At 34.7% G+C, this 26,150-nt stretch overlaps 1 protein-coding gene across 1 annotated transcript in view; it reads right to left on the bottom strand.

The window, feature by feature from the left end:
• The window catches only part of LOC129219094 (integrin alpha-IIb-like), an 85,832-nt gene that overhangs the window by 7,625 nt on the left and 52,057 nt on the right, over positions 1–26,150 (bottom strand). Inside the window, exons 8-14 of the mRNA XM_054853413.1 lie at positions 19,644–19,781; positions 13,549–13,631; positions 13,033–13,255; positions 9,737–9,900; positions 9,552–9,630; positions 7,818–7,931; positions 5,085–5,318 (exon numbers count right to left, since the gene is read on the bottom strand). Coding sequence (XP_054709388.1) covers positions 5,085–5,318; positions 7,818–7,931; positions 9,552–9,630; positions 9,737–9,900; positions 13,033–13,255; positions 13,549–13,631; positions 19,644–19,781 — 1,035 coding nt within the window. The remainder of the gene's footprint in view (positions 1–5,084; positions 5,319–7,817; positions 7,932–9,551; positions 9,631–9,736; positions 9,901–13,032; positions 13,256–13,548; positions 13,632–19,643; positions 19,782–26,150) is intronic.

Below are 26,150 nucleotides of genomic sequence, written 5' to 3'. Positions count from 1 at the left end.
GAAAAAAGACTACTCTTATTAGACTACTAAACAATACAAAGAATATTTCATTATGTAAAGTATATTCTTGTTATATAGTACGTTTAAGCTTCATACAGAATATGATGATGAATTTAAATTTTTTTATAAACTTCGGTTTTTATTTAAAGGAAAATATTATTTCTTTATTTTCCGTGGAATATTGTATACCACTAAATTTTTAACCAACTATTTAGTAATTAACGAATTTAAAAAAATGAAAAATAAAATAAATAATTACTAATTATGTAACAATAATTAACAATAAATTTACAAACTGATTGCAGCAAAACAATAATTATAAATCTCTACATCTCTTTTAACACTTAGAATAAGCCTACACTAATGTTTATATTTTCGGAGAGGATATAGGAGTTGTTCACATGTGCCCCTACATGTTGCGTTCACAAGTGCCCTGGAATCTACCTTAGAAATATTTTTTCAAAAATAAGGAATTCTTAGTTGAATTACAAAATTTATTTATTGCCATAAATTTACATGAATGTTCTTATAATGGTTTGCAATAATTAAATTTTGCTTATTAGTTAGTTTAAAATATGTTTTTACACGAAGAAGACAGGGATAAAAGTACATCAGCATCTGCTAAAACAAAGGAGCTGTCACCACAGCATCTGAAAGTTTGATCAAATAGTAGGGCTATTAATTGAGAATTTTTTGAGTTTTTTGCTTGACGTTATCCTAGTAAAACATACAATGGTCAGATGTGCCCCCTTTTCCCCTATATCATCTGCATATTGAAACGCATTTTTAAACTTCCACGACAAAAAGGATTTAGAAACTAAACGCAAATTTAAACCAAAATAAAAATTACTTTTGATTATCATTTTAATAAGGGCGTTCTAAAAAAAAAAAAAAAAAATCTTGACTTGAACTATTAATTTTTTTTTCTTGAAGTTTAACACGTTTACTCTGAGATATTTGGCAGCATGGAAGCTTCCTTCATTTATTATGGAGCATAACTGAAAAGCAATCAAAGGGAATTTAAAATTATTTTAAGTAATGATAATGTTTGTTGATTGATTTATATTCCTACTAAAAGAGGAGAGTTTGCCTTAAATCAAGAAGTACTTTAACTAAATATATAGTATCAGAAAAAGTAATAAATGTAAACAGATTAAAAACTGAAAAAAAAAAAAAAAAAGATTTAATTTCTAACTCCAAAAGAATTACCAAAATCTGTATGATTAATAGAACTGTTATACATTCTATAACAAAAAAATCGACGCACCAAGAAGGAGTGGTCCGATTGAGACGAAAATTGGTGGATAGAAAGACAATGCACAGAATAGTAAATGATTAAATTCTTAGAACAATTGAATATTTTGTGTCGGAGTTACACAAACAAGTTCAATAAGGTGTTGACTTGCCTCTAGCCAGCATACAAGCTGAATCAAGGCGTGGCAAAGATCGATAAAGCTCCCGGAGGGTGTCCTGCGGTATTTCCTGCCAAATTTGCTCAATTGTCGAACGAGGTTATCAACATTCCTTGTCAGATGCAATCGCCATCGCATCATATCCCAAACATGCTCGATCGGAGAGAGTTCTGGCTATCTGGCAGGCCACGGAAGTGTTTGACAAGCTTGCAGACAGATCATAGCAACACGTGCCGTATGTTATCTGGCATTGTCCCGCTGAAAACCAACCTAGGGTACTGCAAAAAGGAACGGCAGCAAAACAGGTCTTAAAGATGTCGTCGACGTACCGCTGTGCAGTAAGTGTACCTCTAATTACGACCAAAGGGGTCCAGCTATCAAAGGAAATGGCACCCCAGACCATAATGCCTTGTTGAGGACCAGTGCGGCGTGCAAAATTAAAACCAGGATCCCTCTCTGCCCTGGGCGTCAACAAACGCGTCTTCGATGATCGCAGGACACAGTTGGAAGCGGGATTTGTTGCTAAAGACTATACATCCCCAGTCGGCATTATTTCAACCTGATCGAGCCATGCACCACTGTAATATGGCTCGGCAGTGTGTAGGCGTCAGTGGCAGGTGGAGTAACGGTCGGCGCGAGCGTAGATTTCGCTGTCCCAACCGTCTGTAAATGGTCATGATGGACACTGGGGTTTGGGTTGAATGTGTGATGCTTCATAGAGATAAAGAAAGCGCTGTGACAGCTGATCGGACAATCACTCTGTCATCACGATCTGTTGTGACTCTAGGTCAACCGCCACCATCCTGACGCTGAACTCAGCCATTTTCCACCCACTCTTGCCAGCATCTTCGAATCGCCGCATCGCTTCGACTCAAATGACAAACGATTCTCCGATTAGAACAATCGGCCTCTTTCAATCCAATGATAAGACCTCTTTTAAACTGTGACAGTTGCTCGTAATGAGCACGAACCATGCGACAAGATATTTTTAAGTTGTTGAAAGGTAATCTGAATCGCAATCAAACCGAAAGTTTTAACAACTGTTGAAGAACTGCTCTTTAGATACATCTGCTGAATGCGCAGTTTCGATGCGCTGGAGGTCAAACTATTCATTCATTGGACGCCAAATTTTAATCATTTGCATATTTGGTCAAAACACTCATGCATACAAAATTTCAAAGCAATCGGATGATTGCTTCTTGGTGCGTCGATTTTTTTTGTTATAGAGTGTAAGTGAATTTCTTGACAATTAATATAAAACAGAAGATCGTTGGATCATTACGAATACTACAAAACTTCAAACCACATTTGTCCATAATGAAATCAATCAAGTTTTAAATTATGAGTCTAATCCAGTGGAAATGTTTTAGCCATAATCGTTCATAAAAAACGCGTAAAATTAGTGATTTGATTGTCTTTAGTTCATATAGTTCAACAGAGATAACAGCACTATTGTTTGAAACTTATTTCACTGATATTAAGAAAGTAAAAAAGTGAATTTTATGATGAAAAAGAGACATTTATATATAACAGGCACTTTAAGGGGAAAAAAGCCAGTTAAAATGCTAAAAAAGCAGTGTGAGAACAATTTTTGAAACTGAGAAATTTTCAGAATTTTTCAATATTCTCGCATTTTGTGTAGGACGACAGAAGAATATATGAAAATCCGACGTCTGCTGTACAGCTGGCAAACTGGATTATGAGGAAGGAATTTTTAAAAACTTCAGATAATAAATGTTTCAGTTCTAGAGCTTCATGAAAAATTTAGTAAATATGTTTCTGACTTACTCTCCTGACAGCATTGATTAAAAATGCATGTAAAAGAATCACCTATTCCAATACCATGGGCTTTGAAGACCGAAGTATAATGGAGAGCTTAAAAAAAATTGTAAAGGAAAGTGCTCGTCTAGCTGGAAACCAATTAATAATAATGATCATTTTTCGATAAAGCATTATTATTTATGTTCTACGGTCTTACATTGAAAAAGTGCAGTTTTGAACTCCAAATCTTATATATTTTTAGCATACTATATTGTTTCTGTAAAATAAAAGATTTTATATGTTGCGTTTGAAACCTTTATTATTCCTCTCTACTTTTTTCCGTCGAAAGAAAAAGAGAAAAAAAAATAGTTTCAGTTAACTTTACGTTTGTGTGTGTGTGTGTGTGTGATTCGAAAGATATATTAACAAGTTCTCAAAAGATCAGTACCCTGTTCAATGCAGATATCAATACAATGCAAAGTGAATTTTACATATATTGTGCTCTTTACTCATAAACTAATTTATATGTTGCCTTAATATTTTATCGTCCCTAGTGTATTAACTTTGCATTTAACAAATTATGCAGGAAAGACGATACACGTAAAATTGTTTCCCTGAGCATTTTTAATTTTTATTTAAAACCGAAAAAAATCCTCAAATACTTACAAGTGCTTCAAACGAACAGTTTGGTGCTCATACTGAGAGTTAATTTCTGTTTCTTTTTTCTTTAAACAGCTTTTATTCATAACTTTGTAGAAAACATTACTTTTATTGAAAAAAATGGGAGGGGGAGAAGGGTATGTGTAAAGTATAATCCTGTTTCATAGAATCTACCGTTTCTTGTCGAGTAACATATAAAACCTGTTCTTAGAAATCTCACTAATATTCTTCTCATTTCTTTCTCTTGCGAAAGGAAAAAAAATCCGGTATTTTGTTTACTTTTGATTTGATTCATCAAACTGCAATCTCGAGAGTATTAGTACCAAGTGCACACATTCACCATCTCCTCAATTTTAGGAGTAAAATGTTCTTCTAAACTAATTTATTTGTTTCGTTAGAAGTTAACTTTACCTATTGTGTTTATACCTTATAAGTAATGATTTAGTTTCCTGAAAAAAGCTCATTTCCTTTTTAGTACAGATAGGGTAACGGCACCAGTAACAGACAATGGTCCATTAACAGACAGTCGTAAGTTGGGATGTAAACAGTAAGAATTTTAGGCGGGTAAAACCGATGTTGCTGCGACCCATGACTACGGTGTGAAACCATCTAGTGTTATCAAAGTGAATTTTATAAGCCAGTTGGTATTTACATGGCAGGGGTGGAAGGTTATGAACAGCCACCACGAGGTTTGCCGGTGTTTCATATTCATTTAAATTTAATAAAGTTTTAGATCTAAAAATAAAGAAATTTTGCACATTTTGAAGAGAAAAGAAGAATTATGTCCATTACTCATCATTTCCTCATCCAATCTGTTACTGGCTTGATGTTCAAAATTGTCGATGTCTGTTACTGGGGTTCGGACCTTTTTACGAAATTGAGCTAATGAAAATATAAATAACTAATTCAGGGGATCCAGAAGCAGCCAAACGTTAGATGAGATGTAGTTACATGAGAAAAAGTTTTAAAAGTCTAAATACATTAAAAGGCTCAGAAAATTGAGTTAACCTGAGAGCGATGTCCTTAAGTGTGTCTGTTACTGGTGCCGTTACCTTATTTGATTTTGTGAAAGAGTGCATTTTCAGTTTCAGAGGAGTTTCCTGACATTTTATTTGAAAGTGAATTTTGAGTTTAGTTATTGGAGTTTCTTGTAGTGCATATTTGAAACGATTGTCCGATATGAATTTACTGCAATTTGTCTTATATTTTTGTCGGATTTCACTAAAAAAAATCACAATTTGCAAAACTTACAACAACGATGTCTTTTCTCTTAGTGACTGCTGTTTTCTTGTCTAAATGAGACGATACAGTGTCATCTCCCATATTCATTGACTTAGCAGGGTTATATGTTTCAGTAGTACTCTCCTTGGAGTCGTAACTTTTTGGTACATCATTTGCTGTAGACGTATTTCTGCTTGCAAGCTTGCTTTGGAGATAAGTGATGTTACAATATGCTGGAACTGTTACAGATCTTCCAAAGTCCGCCTGAGAAAAAAAATGGTTGTCAATCTGCTGTAACTTAGCAACAGTATCGAAGTGAAAGTAAATATATGTAACACTGAGAATATAATTTTAAAAACATTGGAAATTACAGCACAAAAACTAATTAGCGTTTATGAATTTTCGATGTTGACAGAAACTTAAAAATATCAGAACCAAAGGAGTGGTGACTGGAGTTTGTTAGACAAATCGTTAGGCGTGTTTGCGAGACCATAGGCAACCGTAAAATTTTGCAAATCTAGATTTTTGCAAAAGAGAGAGAGTTTTTAGCATCCTGGGGGCACCTGGGCAAAAATTTAATTAGCCTATGCAATATTAAAGTTATGAAGAGACTCATATAATGAAATTATGAAATCTTGAGAAAGTATCGTTCATCCTCTCGCGAGTCTCTCGCAACTGTTGAACCAAGCATTAGCTTGAACTTGAATTTTTTTCCCTACCGCACCAGGTTGAGTCAAAAGCTTTTTCGTATTTTCCCTGTTTTGGATTGGCAGGCCTGAATTTAACATATGCAAATTACAGTTCTTGCACAGCTGATCTAAAATGGTAGAGCGGAGTTTGACCTTGATAATCCTTATCAGTTGCTGTGATTTCTCCTACCTGTGTAGACATTGCAGTCTCTTAAAATGGCGGATGATAAGCTAGCAATTCGTGTTATTTTGCGTTTCCTCTGGAAAAAAGGTAAGCAAGGGCAGCGGCAAAAGAAATTAATGATATTAAGGGTTTAGGTTCTGTGAATAAGCGTACTGCTCAAAATCGATTTAGGCGTTTCAAGGAAGGTGATACGACTTTTGAAGAGAAACCAAGATCTGGACGGCCAACTGTTGTCGATAACGAAGTTTTGCTGGAAGCTATCCAACAACAGCCGAGTTCTAGCACCCGAGCATTATCGGCAGAACTTGGTCCTTCACAAAGTACCATCAATGGACTCCTCCACCAACTGGAGCTCGTGAATAGGCGCTGTCGAGAAGTTCCTCATGAATTGACTTTCTCCCAGCAGCAACGGTGAGTGGTCGTCAGCAAAGAACTGCTTTCCAACCTCCAAGATCTTCAATTTTGGCCCAGAATCGTTACTGGAGATGAAAAATGGATCTTTTTCCGAAATCTAGACATGGGAAAACAGTGGCAACATCCCGGCCAGTCCCCAAAACCCGTTGTCAAACGGGGTTGCTTTGAGCAGAAGGTCATGCTGTGCGTGTGGTGGAAGTTCGAGTTTGTGCCACATGGCACTGTGCTGTGGACGCTGACCTCCATAGTCAACAACCGCAAAGAGTGTACGACGTTCAGAAGGCTCGATATCCAGCACTAATCAGCAGACAACGTGCACTCCTGCAACATGACAACGCTCCAGCACACAGAGCCATAATGACCAAGAAAAAACTTAAAAACCTGCAAGGTATCGAAGTCCTGCCCCATCCAGTATACAGCCCAGACCTTGCTCCCTCGGATTATCATCTTTTACGGTCCTTGGCTCTCTTTCTGTCTGGACGGCAGTTCGTTAATGTGAATGATGTCGAGACGGGGTGTTGCGTGTTCTTTGCATCGAAGTCGCCCGAATGGAATTGAACTTTTGGCAGACAGATGGCACAAAACCATACTTCATAATGGAATTTACTTCGAAGAATAAATCTTTAGTATTGTGTGATTGTTGTGCGTTTCTTTTGTAGGTGAAAATACGCAAAAACTTTACTTAACCTAGTAGAAATGTGTTACTGCTAAAGCTGAAGCTTAAACGAAAAACCTCTGTTTAAAGCACGATTGGTCGTAGTCGTGCATTTGCTTGTGTTATGAGAAGACCTCAAACGCTGACAAGACGCACTTTTTTGGCGTAACTCTCTTTGGGCCCCAATTAGCTCCAGTCAGCTATTTTTAATTTGGAACATACATTTCTTATACTTACTAATATTTCAACTTGAAAATGGAAGTTTCTTTACCTCTTTGATTAAGTTTACATTTGAACTGTAAAAATTAAAAAAATAAAAGTTGATATGCTGATTTTTCTTATCAAATCAGGGACCCCCTTCATACTCGGTGACCCAACCCAAAGGGTATCTTCTCACACACCTCTCCCCCGTGCGCAGCCCTGAGGGCAAATCATTTTGTGAAATTCAATTTTTTGTTAAAAACGCATTATAGTGCTTTTATTATGATTAGTTACAAAATTAATGTTTAGAAAGAGACATTTGACAGCGTTCTCAAATGGCTCAAGAGAGGAGTGTCCATGCCATCCAGCTACTGACGAAGATGAAAATATTTAAGCGGAGATAGTCTTTGATGTCACTTGTCATCACACGGGTAACTAATGTAATCAAGTACCTTTTAATTGTTTGCTCGCTGAAATTATGCATTAGAACTTTAATAAATTTTAATTTAGTATTGAATGCTTATTTTCTTTTCGTTTCTTGAACAATTTTCGATGCATTAATGAAGCACAATGAACAATAATAAATACATAATGCAGCAAGACATAAAATAATATGTTACCTTTACACTAAAGCCAGAAAGGAAATTCACAAAGCCATCTTTTCCCCGAAACGACGACGGCACGTACAGCTTAATGTCAGCAACATTAAATGGGCTTGGTCCTTGATTCCACACCTAACACAGCACGAATAAACTGCTTGCATGAACAAAGTCGTTTGAACAATAAAGTAGATTAAAAAAAGGTCAAATTTTGAGAAAAGACCACGGTTGATCTCAGCCACACAGATGTCATGTGCTCTGAAATGTGCATGCTCCAGACATTGTGAGTGAGCATTAGGCAACCTGTAGCGTCAGGATGCCCAATATCAATGAGATCGAACGGAGGCGTTTGCTTAAAAACTGAGCTTTAATGCAAAGATGCAAGGCACAAACATAGAATGAAACTTTCATACTCGTGTTTCGGTGTTATTTTAGTGTTAAGGGTATGAAGCTGTTTGCAATTTAAGTAGAAATAAAACCAAATATCAATACAGGCTCTTTTATGTAATTAATTTATGAGGACATCGGACCAGTTCACAGTGTGGCAGCCTATGGACAAAAGTGGAAAATGCGACTTTTTTTCCCAACTTGTTTTATTTTCATAGTGACCTTAGTGAAATGGAATTTGAGCTTTTAATCCGATATCATAAAAACAAAGGATTGAAATCATGTTTGAAAAAGTGGCAGATCGCATTTCTCTATGAGCGAAACAAGTTTAATTTAGTAGGTTCTTATTTCTTTCGTGTTAAGGGCACATTGGCATTGTTTTAAATTAATTTTATGATATTTACATTACATTTTTTATTAAAGGCATCAAAGAAGGTGAGTAAGATTCATTTTTTCGTTAATATCTTTGAATGAAACTTTTCCGTTAATAACTTTAAATAACGTTTAAAAAAAAAAAAAACTTCAAATAAATGTTTTTCAATTTTTATCCATAACATTCTTAGTTTCTGAAATATTTTGATTTAATAACAATCATACATCATAAATATACAAATAGTTCCTACTTTAAATTGTTTTGAACAGTTCTGGGTAATTCTCCAAAAACCTAACATTTTCCAATCACATTTTTTTTTTAAATAAAAATGATGAAAATAAATTTGAAAAAAATTATATTTACTCTTTGTTACGAACTTATTAGGAGAAAAAAAGAAGAAACTCATTATAACAGTATAATTACAAACTCCGTCAAGAACGACTTTTGTCCACTTAGATCGCAAAAGCGCCGCCCTGAGCAGTTGTCTACCAGTTTTTTAATTTAGCAAAAACTTATAAAAATAAAGGTTCACTCATCCCTTCCTTTCATTCTCTTTGGTCACAACCTCAAAACAATTTAAACAACGCCCAACACCACTTGGTGCGTTGATGGGCGGCTGTATTCTTAACAGGAAATGTCAACTGACCATTGACAAACGCCGATAGATTATTATTACGCTATTAAGATAGTTAATAAGGTCGTAAACGCGTAATAATTATGAAAACACGGTTAAAACAAAACAAAGAAATAAATAAACTTTAAGTATTAAAAAAAGAAAAAAAAAAAAAAAAACTGAGCATCTAGATAGAAAGTTCAGCCTTTCAAACTATCTGTGAACGAAATTTACAGTTATACATTCAGTAGATTTGCTTTGACATCATATGAAAAAATGCAAATATTACTTTTATATAAGTAGAGAAGGAAAATAATCACTGAGAAAAATCATCATCATGGTTTCTGCGAGAAATTATACTCTTTTATTTTCATATACTTACGTAATATGTGTGACTTAAAGAAATTGATTTTTCTTCCTTTCTTTTCCCGTCGTAAGCGACCTGTTCTGGATTTGGATTGCTAAAATATTCATTAAAAACGATCATTAAAATGGAAACATTCATTAATCATCGTACATCAGAATATTACTTATTGAGGAATAAGTATTTCAACCATAAGCACTTACCCTTCAATGCTAACATCAGAAACAGCTTTGAAAAGAATGGGAATGGTCAAACTATTATCACCAGGAGTCATTTCAATGCTGGTAGTTTTTGTTTCAAAGTATATGTACACTTTTTCTTGTTTAGTTGGAATTTGACTTACATCAAGTTTTATTTGAATATCTATCTAATAAAAAGCTTATTATATATACATAAGAATGCATGCATCAATAAATAAATGCACAAATGAATAAAATAAAGCGATGTACTAATTAAAACTTACAGAGTGCGGAAAAAAAACCTCGGAAAAAGTTTGCATCATGAAATAGAAGAAATTTCTTTCAATTTCATTTCGATGAATGTGTTAATTTCTTTTGGTCTCAGACTATTACTGGAAAGAAATTTATAATGTAAGGTGGACAGATCAGTGAATTAACAATTCGTAATGTTTTTTTTTTTAAGTTAGGTTACGGATGATTTTTTTTTTTTTTAGATATATTGGCTGCAATATCTTTCTGAATTGAAATTCTAAGCTATCTGATACCTGATTGGTTACATTAATCACGTATTTTTTCCTGAAAAAAAAATCTGCTTATGACTGTGCATCCTTTTTTTTTCTTTTCTAAAATAATAAGGCTGGTTTTGTGTATGCTGCTACTTTGATAAATATTAATTGTAGTTATAAATTTATTTTTTAATTCTACAAAAGGTAAATTAAGTATGCATGTAATAGATATGATTTTAATTGTTTCAACTAATGCAGAATGTGTAGATTTTTAAGCACGGGGGTGTTCATTCAGTGGTTAGAAAAATTGTGAAAAGCCAGTGAGAGAACACATGTTATCTACTAGGATTTTTATGTTGTGCTGGAAATCAAAGCAAATTGCTGTTTCTTTTAAATTCCTTTATTTATGTTGTACATTAACAGTTGAGTAGCTGAGTGAAAAAAAATCTTCTAACCAGTGACTAAACACGCATGTTTATTTGAACAATGTTGTTCCCAGTGAATGAATAAGCTGTTTAACCTATATTTTAAATCATTCGCTTTAAAATCTGGAAAATTGACCCTTTTCACCACACTGTTTCAAAGACAGGAATAGTTCAAGATGGTTTTAAATAAGGATTGTAGTTCTAAAATATGTATTAGTATATCTTCTATATCTAATACTTAGAAGAACAATTGAATTCGGGAAATTTTCGGAATTTTGACAGATTTACACGTTCTATTTTTACGAGTTTTAGAAAATGTCTCTGTGCCTATATATGTGTGACCACTTTTTTTGGCCACTCTAGCTCATAAACTACTGCATGAAATCTAACGTAATTTGGTACACATATGTACCATCATGCGAATCAGGGCTAATTTTTCGGCACAAATTCCTCGAAGAGGTAGAGCAATCTAACGCTTCCTTACCTATGCTTAGCTGCTATGTATCTAGAAATAATGCAAAGATTCAGACAAAATTCAGTATGGAGGTACATCTGAATAGAGGTGGGCAATGTCGTTTTTTTTAATGATGTGTTCATTAGAGGATCGTTCATTCTTTTGATCTGTTCATTCAACTCGTTCATTTGAACGACTTCGTTCATTTAAAAATGTTGCAGGTAATCTCTCTGCACGACGTACTCACGTACATTCGAAATGTTTCATTCGATCAGTGATATTCTTTGAAGAAAAAAAAAAAACTAAAATGATCTAAAAGAAAATTTGCCTATGAAAAATGAATCAGAAAACTTTATTCAGGTTTAGATATATAAAGCAATTATAAGATAAATAAATACCTTTGTGCTGAATAGTAAAGTCAATTTGTGCTTCTACTTACGTTGTTTGTTCTGACTTTAAAGCAATTATAGTTCATTTTGTAAAATATTTCTCAGTTTCCGAATGGTAAGATATGTTTTCCATTCCAAATATCGCAGGTTCCATTTCAGCATGTCAAAAAATTAAGTAATTAAATTTTTCCAGCTACAGCACTGTATATATACATATCGTACTACCAATAGACCATGTATAACGGAAAAAGTAACAACTAATGTATAGATAGCTATTAACTTAATTTAAAAAAAAAAGACAAAAAAGACACCTTAAATATTACGAAGCTTCAAAATTATTAAACAATACCGATGAGAAAAAAAAAACCGCAACACTTTTTTTAACTGGGGAAAAAAATTAGACAGTGATAATCCTTATTGAAAATCGCTGGATATTGAAAGTAAAATAAGAGACTTGAGAGTCGCCAAGCAAGTTAAAAATAAAGACAAATCAATATAGATGGTAGTTGATAGGAATGTTACAGAAGACGAAAAAATCGCAAAAATTGCCAGAAAAGTGATAAAAGGTATGATTAGAAATAATTTTGGCGACAGAAAGCGTGAGAAGGATTTCAGCAGGTGCATGGGACAGGAAGTGGAATGTCCACATATTTTGTTAGTAGACCGTACAAGTTATAAAAAACATTACTAATGGATGCATTGGAAAATTGCAAATGAACTGCAACGATTAAAGAAAAATGATAAATAAAGCAGAAAGTAAAAAAAGCTCGAATGAATATTATATTGTACTGCAAACTAATGAAATTAGAGATTGATTGAGAGTTGAAAATTTGAAGATGAATGCAATTAAAAAAAAACTATTTGATCACAATCGCATCAATACAATGTTTCAAACTGCTCACCGTTCAAAAGAACGGTCGTTCATTTCTCAAGTGAACGAACGGATCCGTTCCTTTTGATCCGTTCGTTCATGAACGACACATCCCTACATCTGACATAAAGTAGGTGCTGATTCATTTAAGACACTAATCTGTTCAAAAAGAATGGCGCAATTAAGCGTTCTTTCTCGTTAATTGTGACTGCTTTATCTCACGAAGTAATGCAAGGATTCAGACAAAATTTGATATACAAGTGTACCCAGTGGCGTCGTCAAGGAGGATCATAACCCCCATAAAGCAACAAAATTATATGTTTGAGCACACATGCAACGGTCTGAAATTGAGCTTTTTGGCCAATGATTTCGAAAAATTTCGAATGACCCTCCCCCCCTCTTCCTCCAGGAAATTTTTTCGCTACGTCACTGAGTGTACCTACATGAAAACACGTACTGATTCGCTTTTGGCACCAATCGCTCTAATGGGGGTTGATTTTACCATCATTTGCTCTAAGTTTTAATCAGTTTAGTCAAATGAACAATGTGAAGGATGGATTAAACGAAAAAAATATCATTTTCCAGAAAAGATATGAGGCATGTGAAGAATGGAATGTTTACTCCAATAATTCAGTATCCTGAATTTAAATTTTTATTTACTTATTTGTATCTCACCTCTTTGCCTTTTTTGAAAGGATTTCCCAACTCACAAATCAAGCAAGTGTTATTTGTCTGCTTCTGTTGATCAGAAGTAATAGAGCAGAAATCTTGATTAATTATATTCATCTCGGATGGGAAGTATATGAACAGTTCAGATAAATATGCTGGCTCTTTTTTGTTGATTACTTTTATGGACACTTCAAGCTTGTTGTCTTTTCCAATTATTAAGGGATCATTTCTGAAATTAGAGTACAAATCTTCCAATTCAGCAATTTTAAAAGAAAAGAAAAAATATAATTCAAGCTTAATTTTGACTCATCCAGCAAACAATAGTAATAATCACTTTTTGGGACCGTCAAATAACAAAAACCGAAAGTTAAAGCCAATTGGTGCTTTTTTTCGATTACCGTTGCTAGTTGATCGATTATGGTTTTTGTTGCTTAACGGCTTGCGGATTATGATTACTATTCAATGGATTGAATGAGGGTTGAAAAAAAAAAATCTTACGTATATTATTTTACAATCACTCACTTAAATCGTTCAGCCACCTCTGCAGTCACCACTAAATCAGTATGGCATGTTTCATCACTTCCGCAACCAGTTTGGAAAGTTATCTTTCGTATAAATAAGAGAATAACAATCAGTTAACATATTTCATACGGCATAAAAATCATGAAAAAGGCAAAACTTCACAAAGAGCGATCTCGATCCCATTTTTACTCAATCGCGGCAACATTCAGAACCTTTGTTTTTGTCACAAACAGTGAAACAATATTTTCTGGGGGAAAGAATAAAAGACTCATATGCTGAATCAAAAGTTATTTGAAAATATTTCAACACATTAATTTTTGAAAATATTTCAACACGCTGGAAGTGCCACACAATTTATATAATAATAATCAAAATATCTGTTTCGTCTTTTGGTCTTGGAAAAATAGTTCCCAAAAGTTATTATAAATTTACAGATAAACTTTGATCTGCCATGCTAAGCACAAAAGTCGTATCTGCACTTTTTATCAAAATTGAGTTAATGTCACCAGGTGATTCTTTGTCACACATTTCACCTAAATACAATGTTTTATGGTCATATGCCAAAGGGAAATATTTAAAAAAAAATTCAAAAAAAAAAAAAAAATCCATTTGAATCAAATACATGGAGCCGCACATCTTTAAACGGCAATTTCTCATTTTGAACTCAGCTGCAGATAAGAGTTTTGCGTTTAGCATGGCAGTGATACGAATGTTTTACACATTCTTTTGAGAAAACATGTTTTAACAAGGACTTTGAAATACAGGGTGGCTATAAATAACTTGAGGTGGTCAGAGCCTTCTAACGAGTGAAGTATTGGACCCATTGCCATATTTCACAGACGTACATAGCAGACCATGAAATTTTGATTTCTGCAATTAAAAAGCATAGTACTAAAAGTGCTCACCAGGTGGAAATTTGGCGCTGCAATAGTGTAATCTACACTGGTGGACAAAATTAAGACATGGAAAGCATTTTCTCAAATATCTCGAGAAATACTGGATAAAAATAAATGAAATTCGGTATGGATATAACTTATGATAAGACAATAGTGTGTGCAAAGCAAAAATTAAAGTGCCATTCATTGGCAAGAGTTATTGCCAAATGTCAAATGTGGACTGAACTTCAGGATGAAAGATAGCAATGAAAGTGAGTCTTGTATGGAGAGTGGCCGCCTCTAGTTTGGTGTGTGGTCACCTCTGATAGATAGGCAGCATGCACAACGAGTATACATGCTGTTAATGAGAGAGTTAAGGAGTGCCTTGTGGAAGATCCCCCCCCCCCACTCATCCACCAGAGCGGTTTTTAACTCCGAAATGTTTCTGGGTGAGGGTTGGCGTATCGCAATAGCCCTTCCAAGAGCATCCCAAGCATGTTCATTGGGGTTAAAGTCAGGAGATTTGGCTGTCCAATCCATTTGACGAATATCTTCGTTTTCGAGATACTCCTCAACAGGACAGCCCTACGTGGTCGGCATTGTCATCCATAAAAACGAATTCAGGGCCAACAGCACCCCTAAAAAGACACACATAGGGTTGTAGGATCTCCTGCCTGTACCTCTGGGCATTCACGGAACCTGTGTTAAACACATGGAGTGGTGTGCGGGCATCTTGCCTGATCCTTGCCCAAAGCAACAATCATCCAACAGCATAATGGTCCCTTTCCATGATGTTACTGGGATGGTATCGAATCCCAGGTTCCCTCCATATAAATATTCGCCTAGAATCAGCTTGTAATCAGAATCTGGACTCATCTGTGAAAAGAACATTAGCCCATTGGAGCTGTGTCCAGTGTTGGTGCTGTCTGCACCATTGTACACGCTCTCTTTTCTGGAAGGGAGTGAGTAGGATGCAAATGGCGGGCTTCCTGGCATACAACCCTCTTTCACCGAGCCTCCTGGCAACTGTCTTGCTTGAAACTAATGTTCCTGTGGCAGCAGCATGGTCCCTAGACAGTTGTGTTGCTGTAGACGTCCTCTGATGCTTGGCTATAAGTAACAAATACTGGTCTTTATTGGGCGTTGTTGTTCTCAGACAACCTTGTCCTGGTCTTCTGGACACTGTCTCACTGTTTTTAAACTGACTCTACAAATTGAAACAACGCTTGGACTTTCACCCAATTCCCTAGCAACCTGAGCTTGGGACTGTCCTGCTTCAAGTCTACTCACAATTTTCCACTTCATACCTTCGCCTTAACGATAATCACTCATTTCACCCAAAAATCAATAAAAACAACAAGATTTTTCAAGAAACACCATACAAATCGTTACTGTGTCGTAGAGTGGAATGAACTGAGAAGTGACTGCATGCAGACTTTTTATACCTCACGCTGCCTTAGCAACGCCCACAAGAATACGTAAATTAATCTCAGCGACACCAGTGCCATAGTGCTATTATATAACAACCAACTATCCAGGTTTTATGTAGTAATATTTTCCGAGAAATTCGTAAAAATGCCTTCCATCTCTTAATTTTGTCCACCAGTGTATGAATACTGAAGAATAAAATGGCAAATAGTGAAGCACCTATCAATCTTATTAACTAAAATTGGTTGTTGCTTACAAAAGAACTACTATGAATTTCAATTTAAAAAAAAAAAAAAGAAGAAGAATACCAAAAATCGCCACGACGAAATATCGCACGGTAACGAGGATACCTTTCTTCTACCATATTCATGTAGAATGGTGCACCACCCTACATTGGAACTTCAGGTACCGAGTGTGTAGCGGCGACATTTATTTAATAGCAGTCATTTATCGTTGCACTGCCTATAGACGTTGACCGTGGTCGCCCAATCTTGCTCCTTGTGACATTTGGCGATGGGGATTTCTTGAACTAATTGTGAATCAAAGACATGCTTCCGATGTTACAACTTTGAAAACTCGAATAACATTACAGGAAGGACAAATAATTTCGGATACGAGGAAAATGTGTATCGTATGCAGTTGGACCATATTGAATCTGATTTGTAAATAAAAATCTTCTGTTTTAAATAAAATTGATGCATATTATGTCAAATGGCATTAATACCTTCAATATGCATTGTAATACACCCTTTCAACGCCAAAATTTCCCCTGGTGGCGAGCCTTGGATTTTTTTTTTTTTTTTTTTGATTTCAGAAATCAAAATCCCATACTCTACTACATATATGACCAAACATATGACCACTACATATATGACAACATGACCAACTATACATTATATGACCAAAAGTATTGGGACATTTTCAAACATTCCAATTTTTACGGATTTCTCGAGAAATAAAAGACCAATTGCTCTGTAATTTTTTCACATGAAAGGTATAGTCCAGTCACCATCTTCCAACAAAAACTAAGTCTATTGTAAAAAAGCAGTCGAAAACTTTGTACTAATGAATGAGTAAAACGACAACAACGTGTATAAACTACAAATAAAGTAGTAAAATTGAGTTGAAAACTCAGCAAAGTCTGCTATTTATTTAGGGGACTAACAACAAATTGAGGAAACAAAAAAAAAAGCTTTTTGATCATTTTTCATTGTAAATAGCTGGGAATGAGCTATAAATTTCAGAAATAAGTTAAAAACCTATCTAGAACTTATTCTTACATTTTCGTGGAAGTATCTCTTACACCCACGGAGATATAAGCATTTCTTTCAAATGCAAATTTTTTTTGAAGGTTTTCGGCTCATATCACGCAGAGTTTTCCGTCAAACGTTACCAAACTTTCAGAATATTTGACAGTATACTAGAAAAACATAATAATAAAATTTGAAGTTAAAATATTGAAAATTTAATGAAATATGAACGTTTAAGGCAATTGATTTTTCACTGTGCATGCGCAAAAGATAGCAATTTATAACCTCCATAATCGGAAGCCCAGATATATCCTACATCTCATAAAGAAATTCCACCTTGATATCTGTTAAATCTAAAAAGTTAACAGCGATCTAATGAGCCGAAATTTAATAATTCTTGGCTAGACGACGAATCGTGAGGGAGCGTTCGCAAATAATCTGTTTACATCATGAATCACTCTGCAATGATAGCAGGAAAGTGTTGCCAGTTTGCGAACGACCTCTTACCATTCGACGCCTACCCAAGAATTATAGAAATTCTGCTCATTAAATCGCTGATAACGTTTTAGATTTTAAAGATATTAAGGTGGAATTTTTTTAATGAAATGTATTGTAGAATATATCTGGGCTTCCGATTATGAAGGTTATAAATTGCTATCTTTTGCGCATGCGCAGTGAGAAATTAATTGCTTTAAACGTTCATATTTTATTATGTTTTCGATATTTTAACTTCAAATTTTATTATTATGTTTCTCTAATAGGCTGTCAAATATTCAAAAAGTTTAGTAACGTTTGGCGAAAAACGCTGCGTGACATGAGCCAAAAACCTTCAAAAAAAAAGCACTTTTGAAAGAAATGCTTATATCTCCGTGGGTATAAGAGATACTTTCACGAAAATATTAAAATAAATTTTTGATAGATTTTTAACTTATTTCTGAAATTTGTAGTTTATTCCCAGCTGTTTACAATGAAAAATGATCAAAAAACCCTTTTTTGTTTTCTCAATTTAATACTGGTCCCCCAAATGAATAGCAGACTTAACTGTTACTGGAAAATGACATCTAGAGTATACTTCTATGTAGAAAAATTACAGAGCAATTGATCTTTTATTTCTCGAGAAATCCTTAAAAATGAGAATTTTTGAAAGTGTCCCAATACTTTTAGTCATATAGTGTATCTATGCTTACGAAATTTGGCTACGTTTTGTCTCTTCACTTGCTAGAGGTCTTTGAACACCTCAAGTTATTTTATAACCACTCTGTGTATTGTTTTATTTAAAAAGTTGTTAAACGCCCACACCAAGACCATTCAATGTAAAGTAAGATTACTGGATTATTGTTTTAGGAACAGAGCAATAATAATCTTTTAAAAATATTAAAAATTGTGAACCTAGTGCCTAATTTAACAGTTTAAGTTTCAAAAAAAAAAAACAAATAAGTTTGAATTAGAAGTCTCTTTTGTTTTTCAAGTATTATTTTAGGTAAGAATATTGTACATGCAAAAGTCTCCCTCGACATAATTTCGCTAATTTTTATGATGAGACAACTTTGTTAATACAAACAGAGAAAAATAAAGGCTCATGAAATGTTTTTCTAAGTTAAAAATAAATAAATGAATAAAATATTTCTGTTATCGTGAAATATAAGAATCCAATGTAGAAGTTTATTTTCAGCAACTTTAGATCAACGGAAAAGATCCCAGCTTTGTTCGATACTGGGAAATGCAAGATTTTTATTTTAATTGTCTTCAATTTAAAGTAATATATGCATACTTTTTTTTTTACTTCTAATTTTTCGTTAGACAACTAAAAGCACGATATACCCGAAGGAGTGACTTAACGAAGCACGATGTAACAAGAGGTTTCTGGGTTAAAAAGCATTGCACTGCTTTTCAATCCTTGTTAATTATGAAAGATAATTTCGTTCTCAAACACCTTCGCCCATTAGTAGATTTAATTAAAGTAGAAAACTTTTCTGTAACAATCTGAGCAAAATTAGTATGGGTATGGTGTGGTTCTGGTAACTTGATGCTTGACCTTGGACGAGCTCATTTATGTGTGGGTTAAAACGTAACTAATCACTATCACAGTACACAAACCTGTTTTCTTCTCCCTTATTTTAACCCACAGAATTATTTAAGCCTTTGCGAACTGAAAGAATGCATGTTTAATTTAATATTTATTTTGAAGAAAGAAAAACTCATTTTAAATTATTTTAGTTAATTGTTAATGCTTTAAATGTGTTTTATGTATTTAAAGACATTTTCTTCAGGAATTATTTATTAGTTGTCAACTTTAGTGTACTTTACCTTAAGTGAGATGCCTATTAAATTTCTACAAAAACTCTCATTTTATAAAAAACTTAATGCCCATGCCAGCTTTTACCCCCACCCACTAGCTAACGTTTGAAGCTTCTCTCCTTTACTTCTCTTTTTAACACTTACCATGATATCAATGATAACAATGATGGCTATAATTAGAACTGTCCTACTAATTTATTGTTGGTATTTTCAAATATGTAATCATGAGATATGTTTCACTTACAAAAGATTTGATACTTCTCTGAGAAGAAGGATTTATAACAGGAAAATGCTTGTTGAAAATCCGCGAACTGTTCCCACTAGCTGATAGAGCATATTCATACAAAATCGGAATCGGCGAAATGAGGTCTTTTGTGTCAGGCTGTAAAAGAAAGGCAATCATCAAAATATGAAAGTCAAATAGCTCAAATTTCCTATTAAAGTTATTGTACTCATACCAAAGGGGGGGGGGGAGATGAAAACAACTTAAACATAAAGGCCGCATATAGTATACAGAATATTGTACAATAATACACATGTACACTAAGCAGTAAGTTAGCAGGGCTAAGGCAGAACTACGTGCAACATACCGACAGCCCGGTTAGCCCATCCAGAGACTGCAGTTTCGTTCATGTGTGGACTCATCAGTCTGGATTAGGGAATAGCCGAGCTCGAGGCAAAAGTCAACTCACTAAAGCTGAAAGTGCCAAAAAATTGGTAGAGAAAGTAAATTTATCCTACCAGCGAATCCGCACAGGGGCGGATTCAGACAGAATTCTCGGATGGGGCCAATTGGAAAGATACGTTGCTTTAGAAAATTTTCGAATTTTACAAATATTAATATAGCCCACCTTAACTAGAGCACTTTTTAAGGAATTTTCACTAGGCGACACAAGTTGAACATAAAGGCTGTAATCTTCCTAAGAATTTCCTCTTTTCTTAACAAATGTGTGCAGTGCCGTCGCCTCAAAGTGGTATTCTGTAATCAGTACTGTGTTCTGAGGCAACTGTATAGGACTTCTGGTTTAAAAGGAAGCCGATATGAACCAACCGTAAATATAATATTAACTACGAAGTAAATGGGGCCCGCGTCTTTCTCCTCCGGAAAATTTTCGAATTTGTAGTCTTAAAAACGCATTTTAGTCGATCTTTGGTAATGTTAGGGGAGAAGAGGTTCGGTGGCCCTCCCCTCTCTATTTTTCGAAATAGTAGCTGTAAGAATGCAGTTTTAAACGATCTTTGACGATGTATGAGGGAGGAGAGATTTAAGGGCCCATCTAAGGAAATTTTTCTGATTTGTAATCTTAGAAATGCATTTTAACTGTCTTTCGTAATATTAAGGGCTTAAGTGTGCCTCCCCGCCCCCCCCCCGCCCATTTTTCGAAATTGAAACCTTAAAAACGCAACCATTACCTTCAATAATGTTAAGAAGAAAGAGATTCGGGGTTCTCCGGCGAATTTTTTTGCTATTGTAGAGCCAAAAACAGCTTAATACTATCTTTTCGTGATGATACGTGGATTAGAAATTCGAGGGCCCACACCAAAAAATTTTTCAAATTTTCAGGCTTAAAGATGCATTTTCATTATCTTTGGTAATAGTAAGGGGGAGAGGTTTGGAGCACTCCCTCCAAAATTGTGGCACCAAAAAGGCTGTTCCAGAATATTTTTGGTGATGTTAAGGAGAGAAGAGATTAAAAGGCCCCCATCCTAGGAAATTTTACCAATTTATAGACTTAAAAACGCATTCTAGACTATCTGTGGTAAGGTTAGGGGTTGAAGAGATTCTGAGGTCCACTCATAAAATTTTATTCAAAATTGAACTCTTTAAATTCCAAATGTAGGCAATCCATGATTCACGAGTAACTTTAATAGGACCAACAATTTTCGAAATTGAAGCTCCAGAAACGTAATTCGTGAAGACTTTCAATGATGTTAGGGAGGGAGGAGTTCTCCCCCAGAAACATTTTGTAACTCAAGTGCTTAAAACAAAATTTAGGCCGATCTTGAACGATGTTGTCGAAAATGAGATCTGGGGGATCCTCCCCTGGAAACTTTTACAAGTGTTTTTTTTAAAATGTGGTTTATAGACGATCTTTGGTAATATTAACAAGTGGACGAGGAATGATTTGCAGCGTCACATATTAAAAAGGGAATGAAGAATAATTACATAGCACTGCATAATGCCAGGTTAAAACTTAAATCTAACTTTAATTTAATGCGCAATAATTAAATGTATAACTTTTTATCGGACATTGACTAACACATATCCCTTTTCTTTCCCCCATGGGGAATGTAAACACATCTAACAAGACGAGCCCATTATGCTAAATGAACCCAAATATTTGGTATACATTTGATATTTTTGAAATTTTCGTGGGGTGGCCAGGCCATGCCCTCCCTCTGGCATTGTTTCCATTTTTGTTAGACTTCACATGAACTACAGTAACGGTTTTTTCCCCCCAATTTAAGGGGTCTAAGGACCCTTAACCTTCAAAATTTTCGACTTTCTGGAAAAAATATATGTTATGCATATTTTAATTCTGAACAATTTGATACCTTATTTATTACTATACGACAAAAACTTTTCAAGTTATTGTAAAAATGTGTAAACTTTCCCCTTAGAGATTTATGTTAACAGCAGCTGTTTAAGCCTCTTTTTCTCAGGTGCCGGTTTCTTCGGTTTTCTCGTTTTGCGCGCATGATATCTCTGAAAATTTCTTATATATTTCCATAAAACTTTTCATACTTGTTTGTCTGGTTTATATTTATGACCTGAACCTAAATTTGCTTAATTTTTTTAAAATTATTTATTTATTTTTTGAAATTTTACAAGTCATATAAAAAATTTCCAAAATTTTGGGCAAAAAAATATATATATTTTAGTATTACCTTTCGTTTTTGGTTAAAATTTAGGTTCAGATCATAAATATATACCAGACAAACATGTATGAAAAGTTTTATGGAAATATATAAGAAACTTTCTGAGATATCATGCGCGCAAAACGAGAAAACCGAAGAAACCGGCACCTGAGAAAAAGAGGCTTAAACAGCTGCTGTTAACATAAATCTCTAAGGGGAAAGTTTACGCATTTTTACAATAACTTGAAAAGTTTTGGCGTATGGTAAAAAATAAGGTCTCAAATTGTTCAGAATTAAAATATGCATAACATATATTTTTTCCAGAAAGTCGAAAATTTTGAAGGTTAAGGGTCCTTAGACCCCTTAAGCTAGGAAAGAGGGTTTAAAAAACTATACTTGAAACTTCCTCAGTATGGTTTTAGGCTCCCCGGTGTTGTTTTTATATTCTTGTTAGACTTCGAGGAATAATAAGGATTTTTTTCATATTTTGCTCTAAAAAAGGTTTTTAACTATTTTTGAAACTTTTTCGGGGTGGCCATTGCCCCCTTTTGATTGTTTTTCTTATCGTTAGACTTTGTATGTATTATAAGAGACATTTATTGCAGTTTTGCTCAAAAAAAGGGGGGAGATTTTAACTATTCTTGAAATTTTCTCGAAGGGGGCCATGGCCCCCCTCCCTGGATCCGTCCATGAATCCGCAGACATGGTGCGGTTCAACTCGTAAATTGATGGTAAAAACTCCAGTCTCCAGCTCGGTTATTCCCTGTTCCAGACCAATGAGTCCAAACAAGGACGAAACTGCAGTCTCTAGAGGGAATAACTGGGCTGTCGGTACGTTGACGTATACACTAAGTAGGGTTCACACTAGAAAAGAAAGAACAGTGGGATTTCCCACCGTGACCAAAATTTCAGGTGTGATTTTTTAAAGCTGAAGAGGGAATAGTTTTTTTTTTCTTCTTTGCAGTTTAGTTTATTGCTTGAACATTTTACAGAAATATTTATAAGAACAAACTATTAGCATGTTGTGCAGCTCAAAATTAATTTAATAAAATCGAAACAAACCACTCCATTTATTTGGTACAACAAAGGTGCATCTTAGCATCTTATTATTTTAGCGATATGGACTAATGTTTTTAAAAGAAAAATCAACATTAAAACCTATTGCAAACCTGTCAATTGTCTGTTACACAGGATAGATTCCTTGTTTTAAAACCAATTATTTACTAAACGGGGCGCTGATGAAGTACCTTCAGTTGCTCTAAAAGGAAATGTATCGATGCATCAAAAAGAAAAAAAAAAAGACGAAATCGTAATCTTGGCTACGAAAGAATTTCGATGCAGCTTCGGAGTAAAATAAGTTTAAATGTATAAGTTTGGTTTGGAGCAACTCGGAGCAGAAGATGAACTCAAAGTTTCAAAGGTGTTTGAGCGGTTAGTAAATCAAAAGAATAAATCAATTCTTAATCTCTCTTCCTGTTTCTTTCCCTAAATATCTAAATTCTTCTGCTCATTGATCATAATCAAATGTCAGTTGAAAATGATTGCAAGCAATTCTATTTATAGTGGTTGTCTTCCTAAAATCAATATGAAAAACAGAAAAATTGGAGATGAGCAATTTAAATCTTTTTAAGGTATGTCCGCTAAATGGTGAACAGCGGAAACAGCATGCATAGTAAATTTTATGGAGTGGTATTATAGAACGAATAAATTAATTTTGAGCTTCAAGCAAGGGATCTGGACCTGAACACCATCCCCTTCCTTACGCCACTGATAAAGTGAAATAATAACGTCTTTTTTTTCAATCCTACCAAATAATCTCAAACACTTACAAATATTTAATAATTTATTTTTATTATGTTAATCTATCAACACTCAATCACTAAAAAAATATTAAATAAAAACAAAAAAAAAACCGACTGCGTAAAAACTAAAAAAAAGACGAAAAAAATTAATTTGAATTCTTAAATTTTGAATTCAAATTATGTTTTTCGCAATCACGAGTTGCGACAGGACCCTACTCATTGGTTACTACTCTACTCACTTGTTTCTAGACACGGCTCTTGTCCCTCCTAGTCTACCCTCCTGTTGAACGGAGACGTGTGCATTAGTTGTGTATGTGTAGGCTTTTGTGTGTGTGTAGACCTGTGTGTATGCACGTTGGCGTGTGTGTATGTGTGTGAGTGCGTATGTGTATGAGCGTGCATGTGTCTAGGACATGGACGCCACCGACTAGGAGCGGCTACCGGAGGACGGAGCCGCGCCTGCAGGTGGCGGTGGTTGAAAAAGGCACGGAACATCAAAGACAGTCAAATGAGAACAATAAGCAATCGTGATTGCTCAAAAAATGTAAGCCGAGTAGTTTAGAATGTTATTAAGTACTACTGAATAACTACACCATTAAAATAGTTTTATACTCTTGACACACACACCATAAGAAAAATCATAAATTCAGAAGCAGAATAGAAGGATCAACAGTCGGGGCATATTCAAATTTTACGGGGTTCCTTTATTGGTGTAAAAGGAACGGCCCCGACTGTTGATCCTTCTATTTTGCTTTTGAATTTATGATTTGTCTTATGTGTATGGGAGTGTGTTGTACCTCGGGACGTTTGAACCTTACAACATTGCTAATTTCTAAGAATCTATTTGTAGCAGCCATGTTTTTTGTATTCTCTAATACTAACCTTCACCACTAAATGGTGCCATAGTAATAATCAGCATCAAATGAGTAAAATTGACGATTTTGCGAAAGAAAGAAAATTTCATGACTCCAATGTAAATACTAATTTTATTTTTATTTCATTTTCTGTATTTGTATAAATAATCAACTGAATTTTATTTTGCTTTGAAAGAGAAGTTTTTAAAATATTTTGGCTATGAGAAAATCATGATTGTGCATCTAGATTGACCACCATTTCGGTTTTTCTTAAACCACGTGGTGATTGTACCTTGGGACAGCCAAACATATTGTACCTTAGGACCAGTGGCGTAGCTATAGTTTCTGCCGCCCGGGAAGGTTCCTCAGTTTGCCACCATTTCTTTAAGAAATAGTCATAAATCTATTTGATGACGTTAGGGGGTGACAAAAGAGGTTGTTCCATCGAAATTTCTAAAAAAGACGTAATAAGTTGTCTCTGTGACGACGCTAGGGAAAGGGGTTTCTGGGGGGGGGGGGGGGGTACTCTCTACCCGAAATATTTCCAGAATTTGAGTTTTAAAAAGCAATATTAAGTCATCTTTAGAAATGGTAAGATTGGGAGGATTTAGGGATCTCCACCTGGAAATTTTCGAAATTGAGCTTTTGAAAACGCCATTGCAATTTTTCTTTGGAAGTGACGTTAGAGAGAAAGTTTTCTTAACAGCATGGCGAGGTAATTTTTAAAAATTGAAGTCCTAAAAATGCATTTTATATTATTTGTTCATGTAATGAGAAGGATTGGCGTTTTGAGTGCGTTTCTATAAATTTGTTGACGTTTGAAGCTTTAAAACCTTAATTTTAGTTCGTCTATATGCTAAGACGTTGGAAGAGAGGGTGGGTGTTCTTCTTCAGAAATTATAAGACGAACAGAAGACCTAAAATGCATAAATAGGCAATGTTTGGTAACGTTAGGGGAGGGAAATGTGTGAAGCCTGTTACAGAATAATTTTCGATATTGATGTTACAAAAACGAAATTTTAAAGTTATCTTTGGTGTCGTTAGATAAAGGAGGTTCTCTACCGGGATTTTTTTGAAAATTGAACTAGTGAAGCACGCCATTTTAGGCTAAATTTGGCGAAGTTAAAGGTGAATCATAGGCAGATCTCCTCCGGAAAATGTTCTAATTTATAGTCTTGAAAATGCAGTTTAAGCTATATATTGGGACACTAGAAATTGGGACGAGGGGACCGAAGC

The sequence above is a fragment of the Uloborus diversus genome, chromosome 3, assembly GCF_026930045.1.
Source record: "Uloborus diversus isolate 005 chromosome 3, Udiv.v.3.1, whole genome shotgun sequence".
NCBI classification, from domain to species: domain Eukaryota; kingdom Metazoa; phylum Arthropoda; class Arachnida; order Araneae; family Uloboridae; genus Uloborus; species Uloborus diversus.
This window is presented reverse-complemented; position numbering and strand designations above follow the sequence as displayed.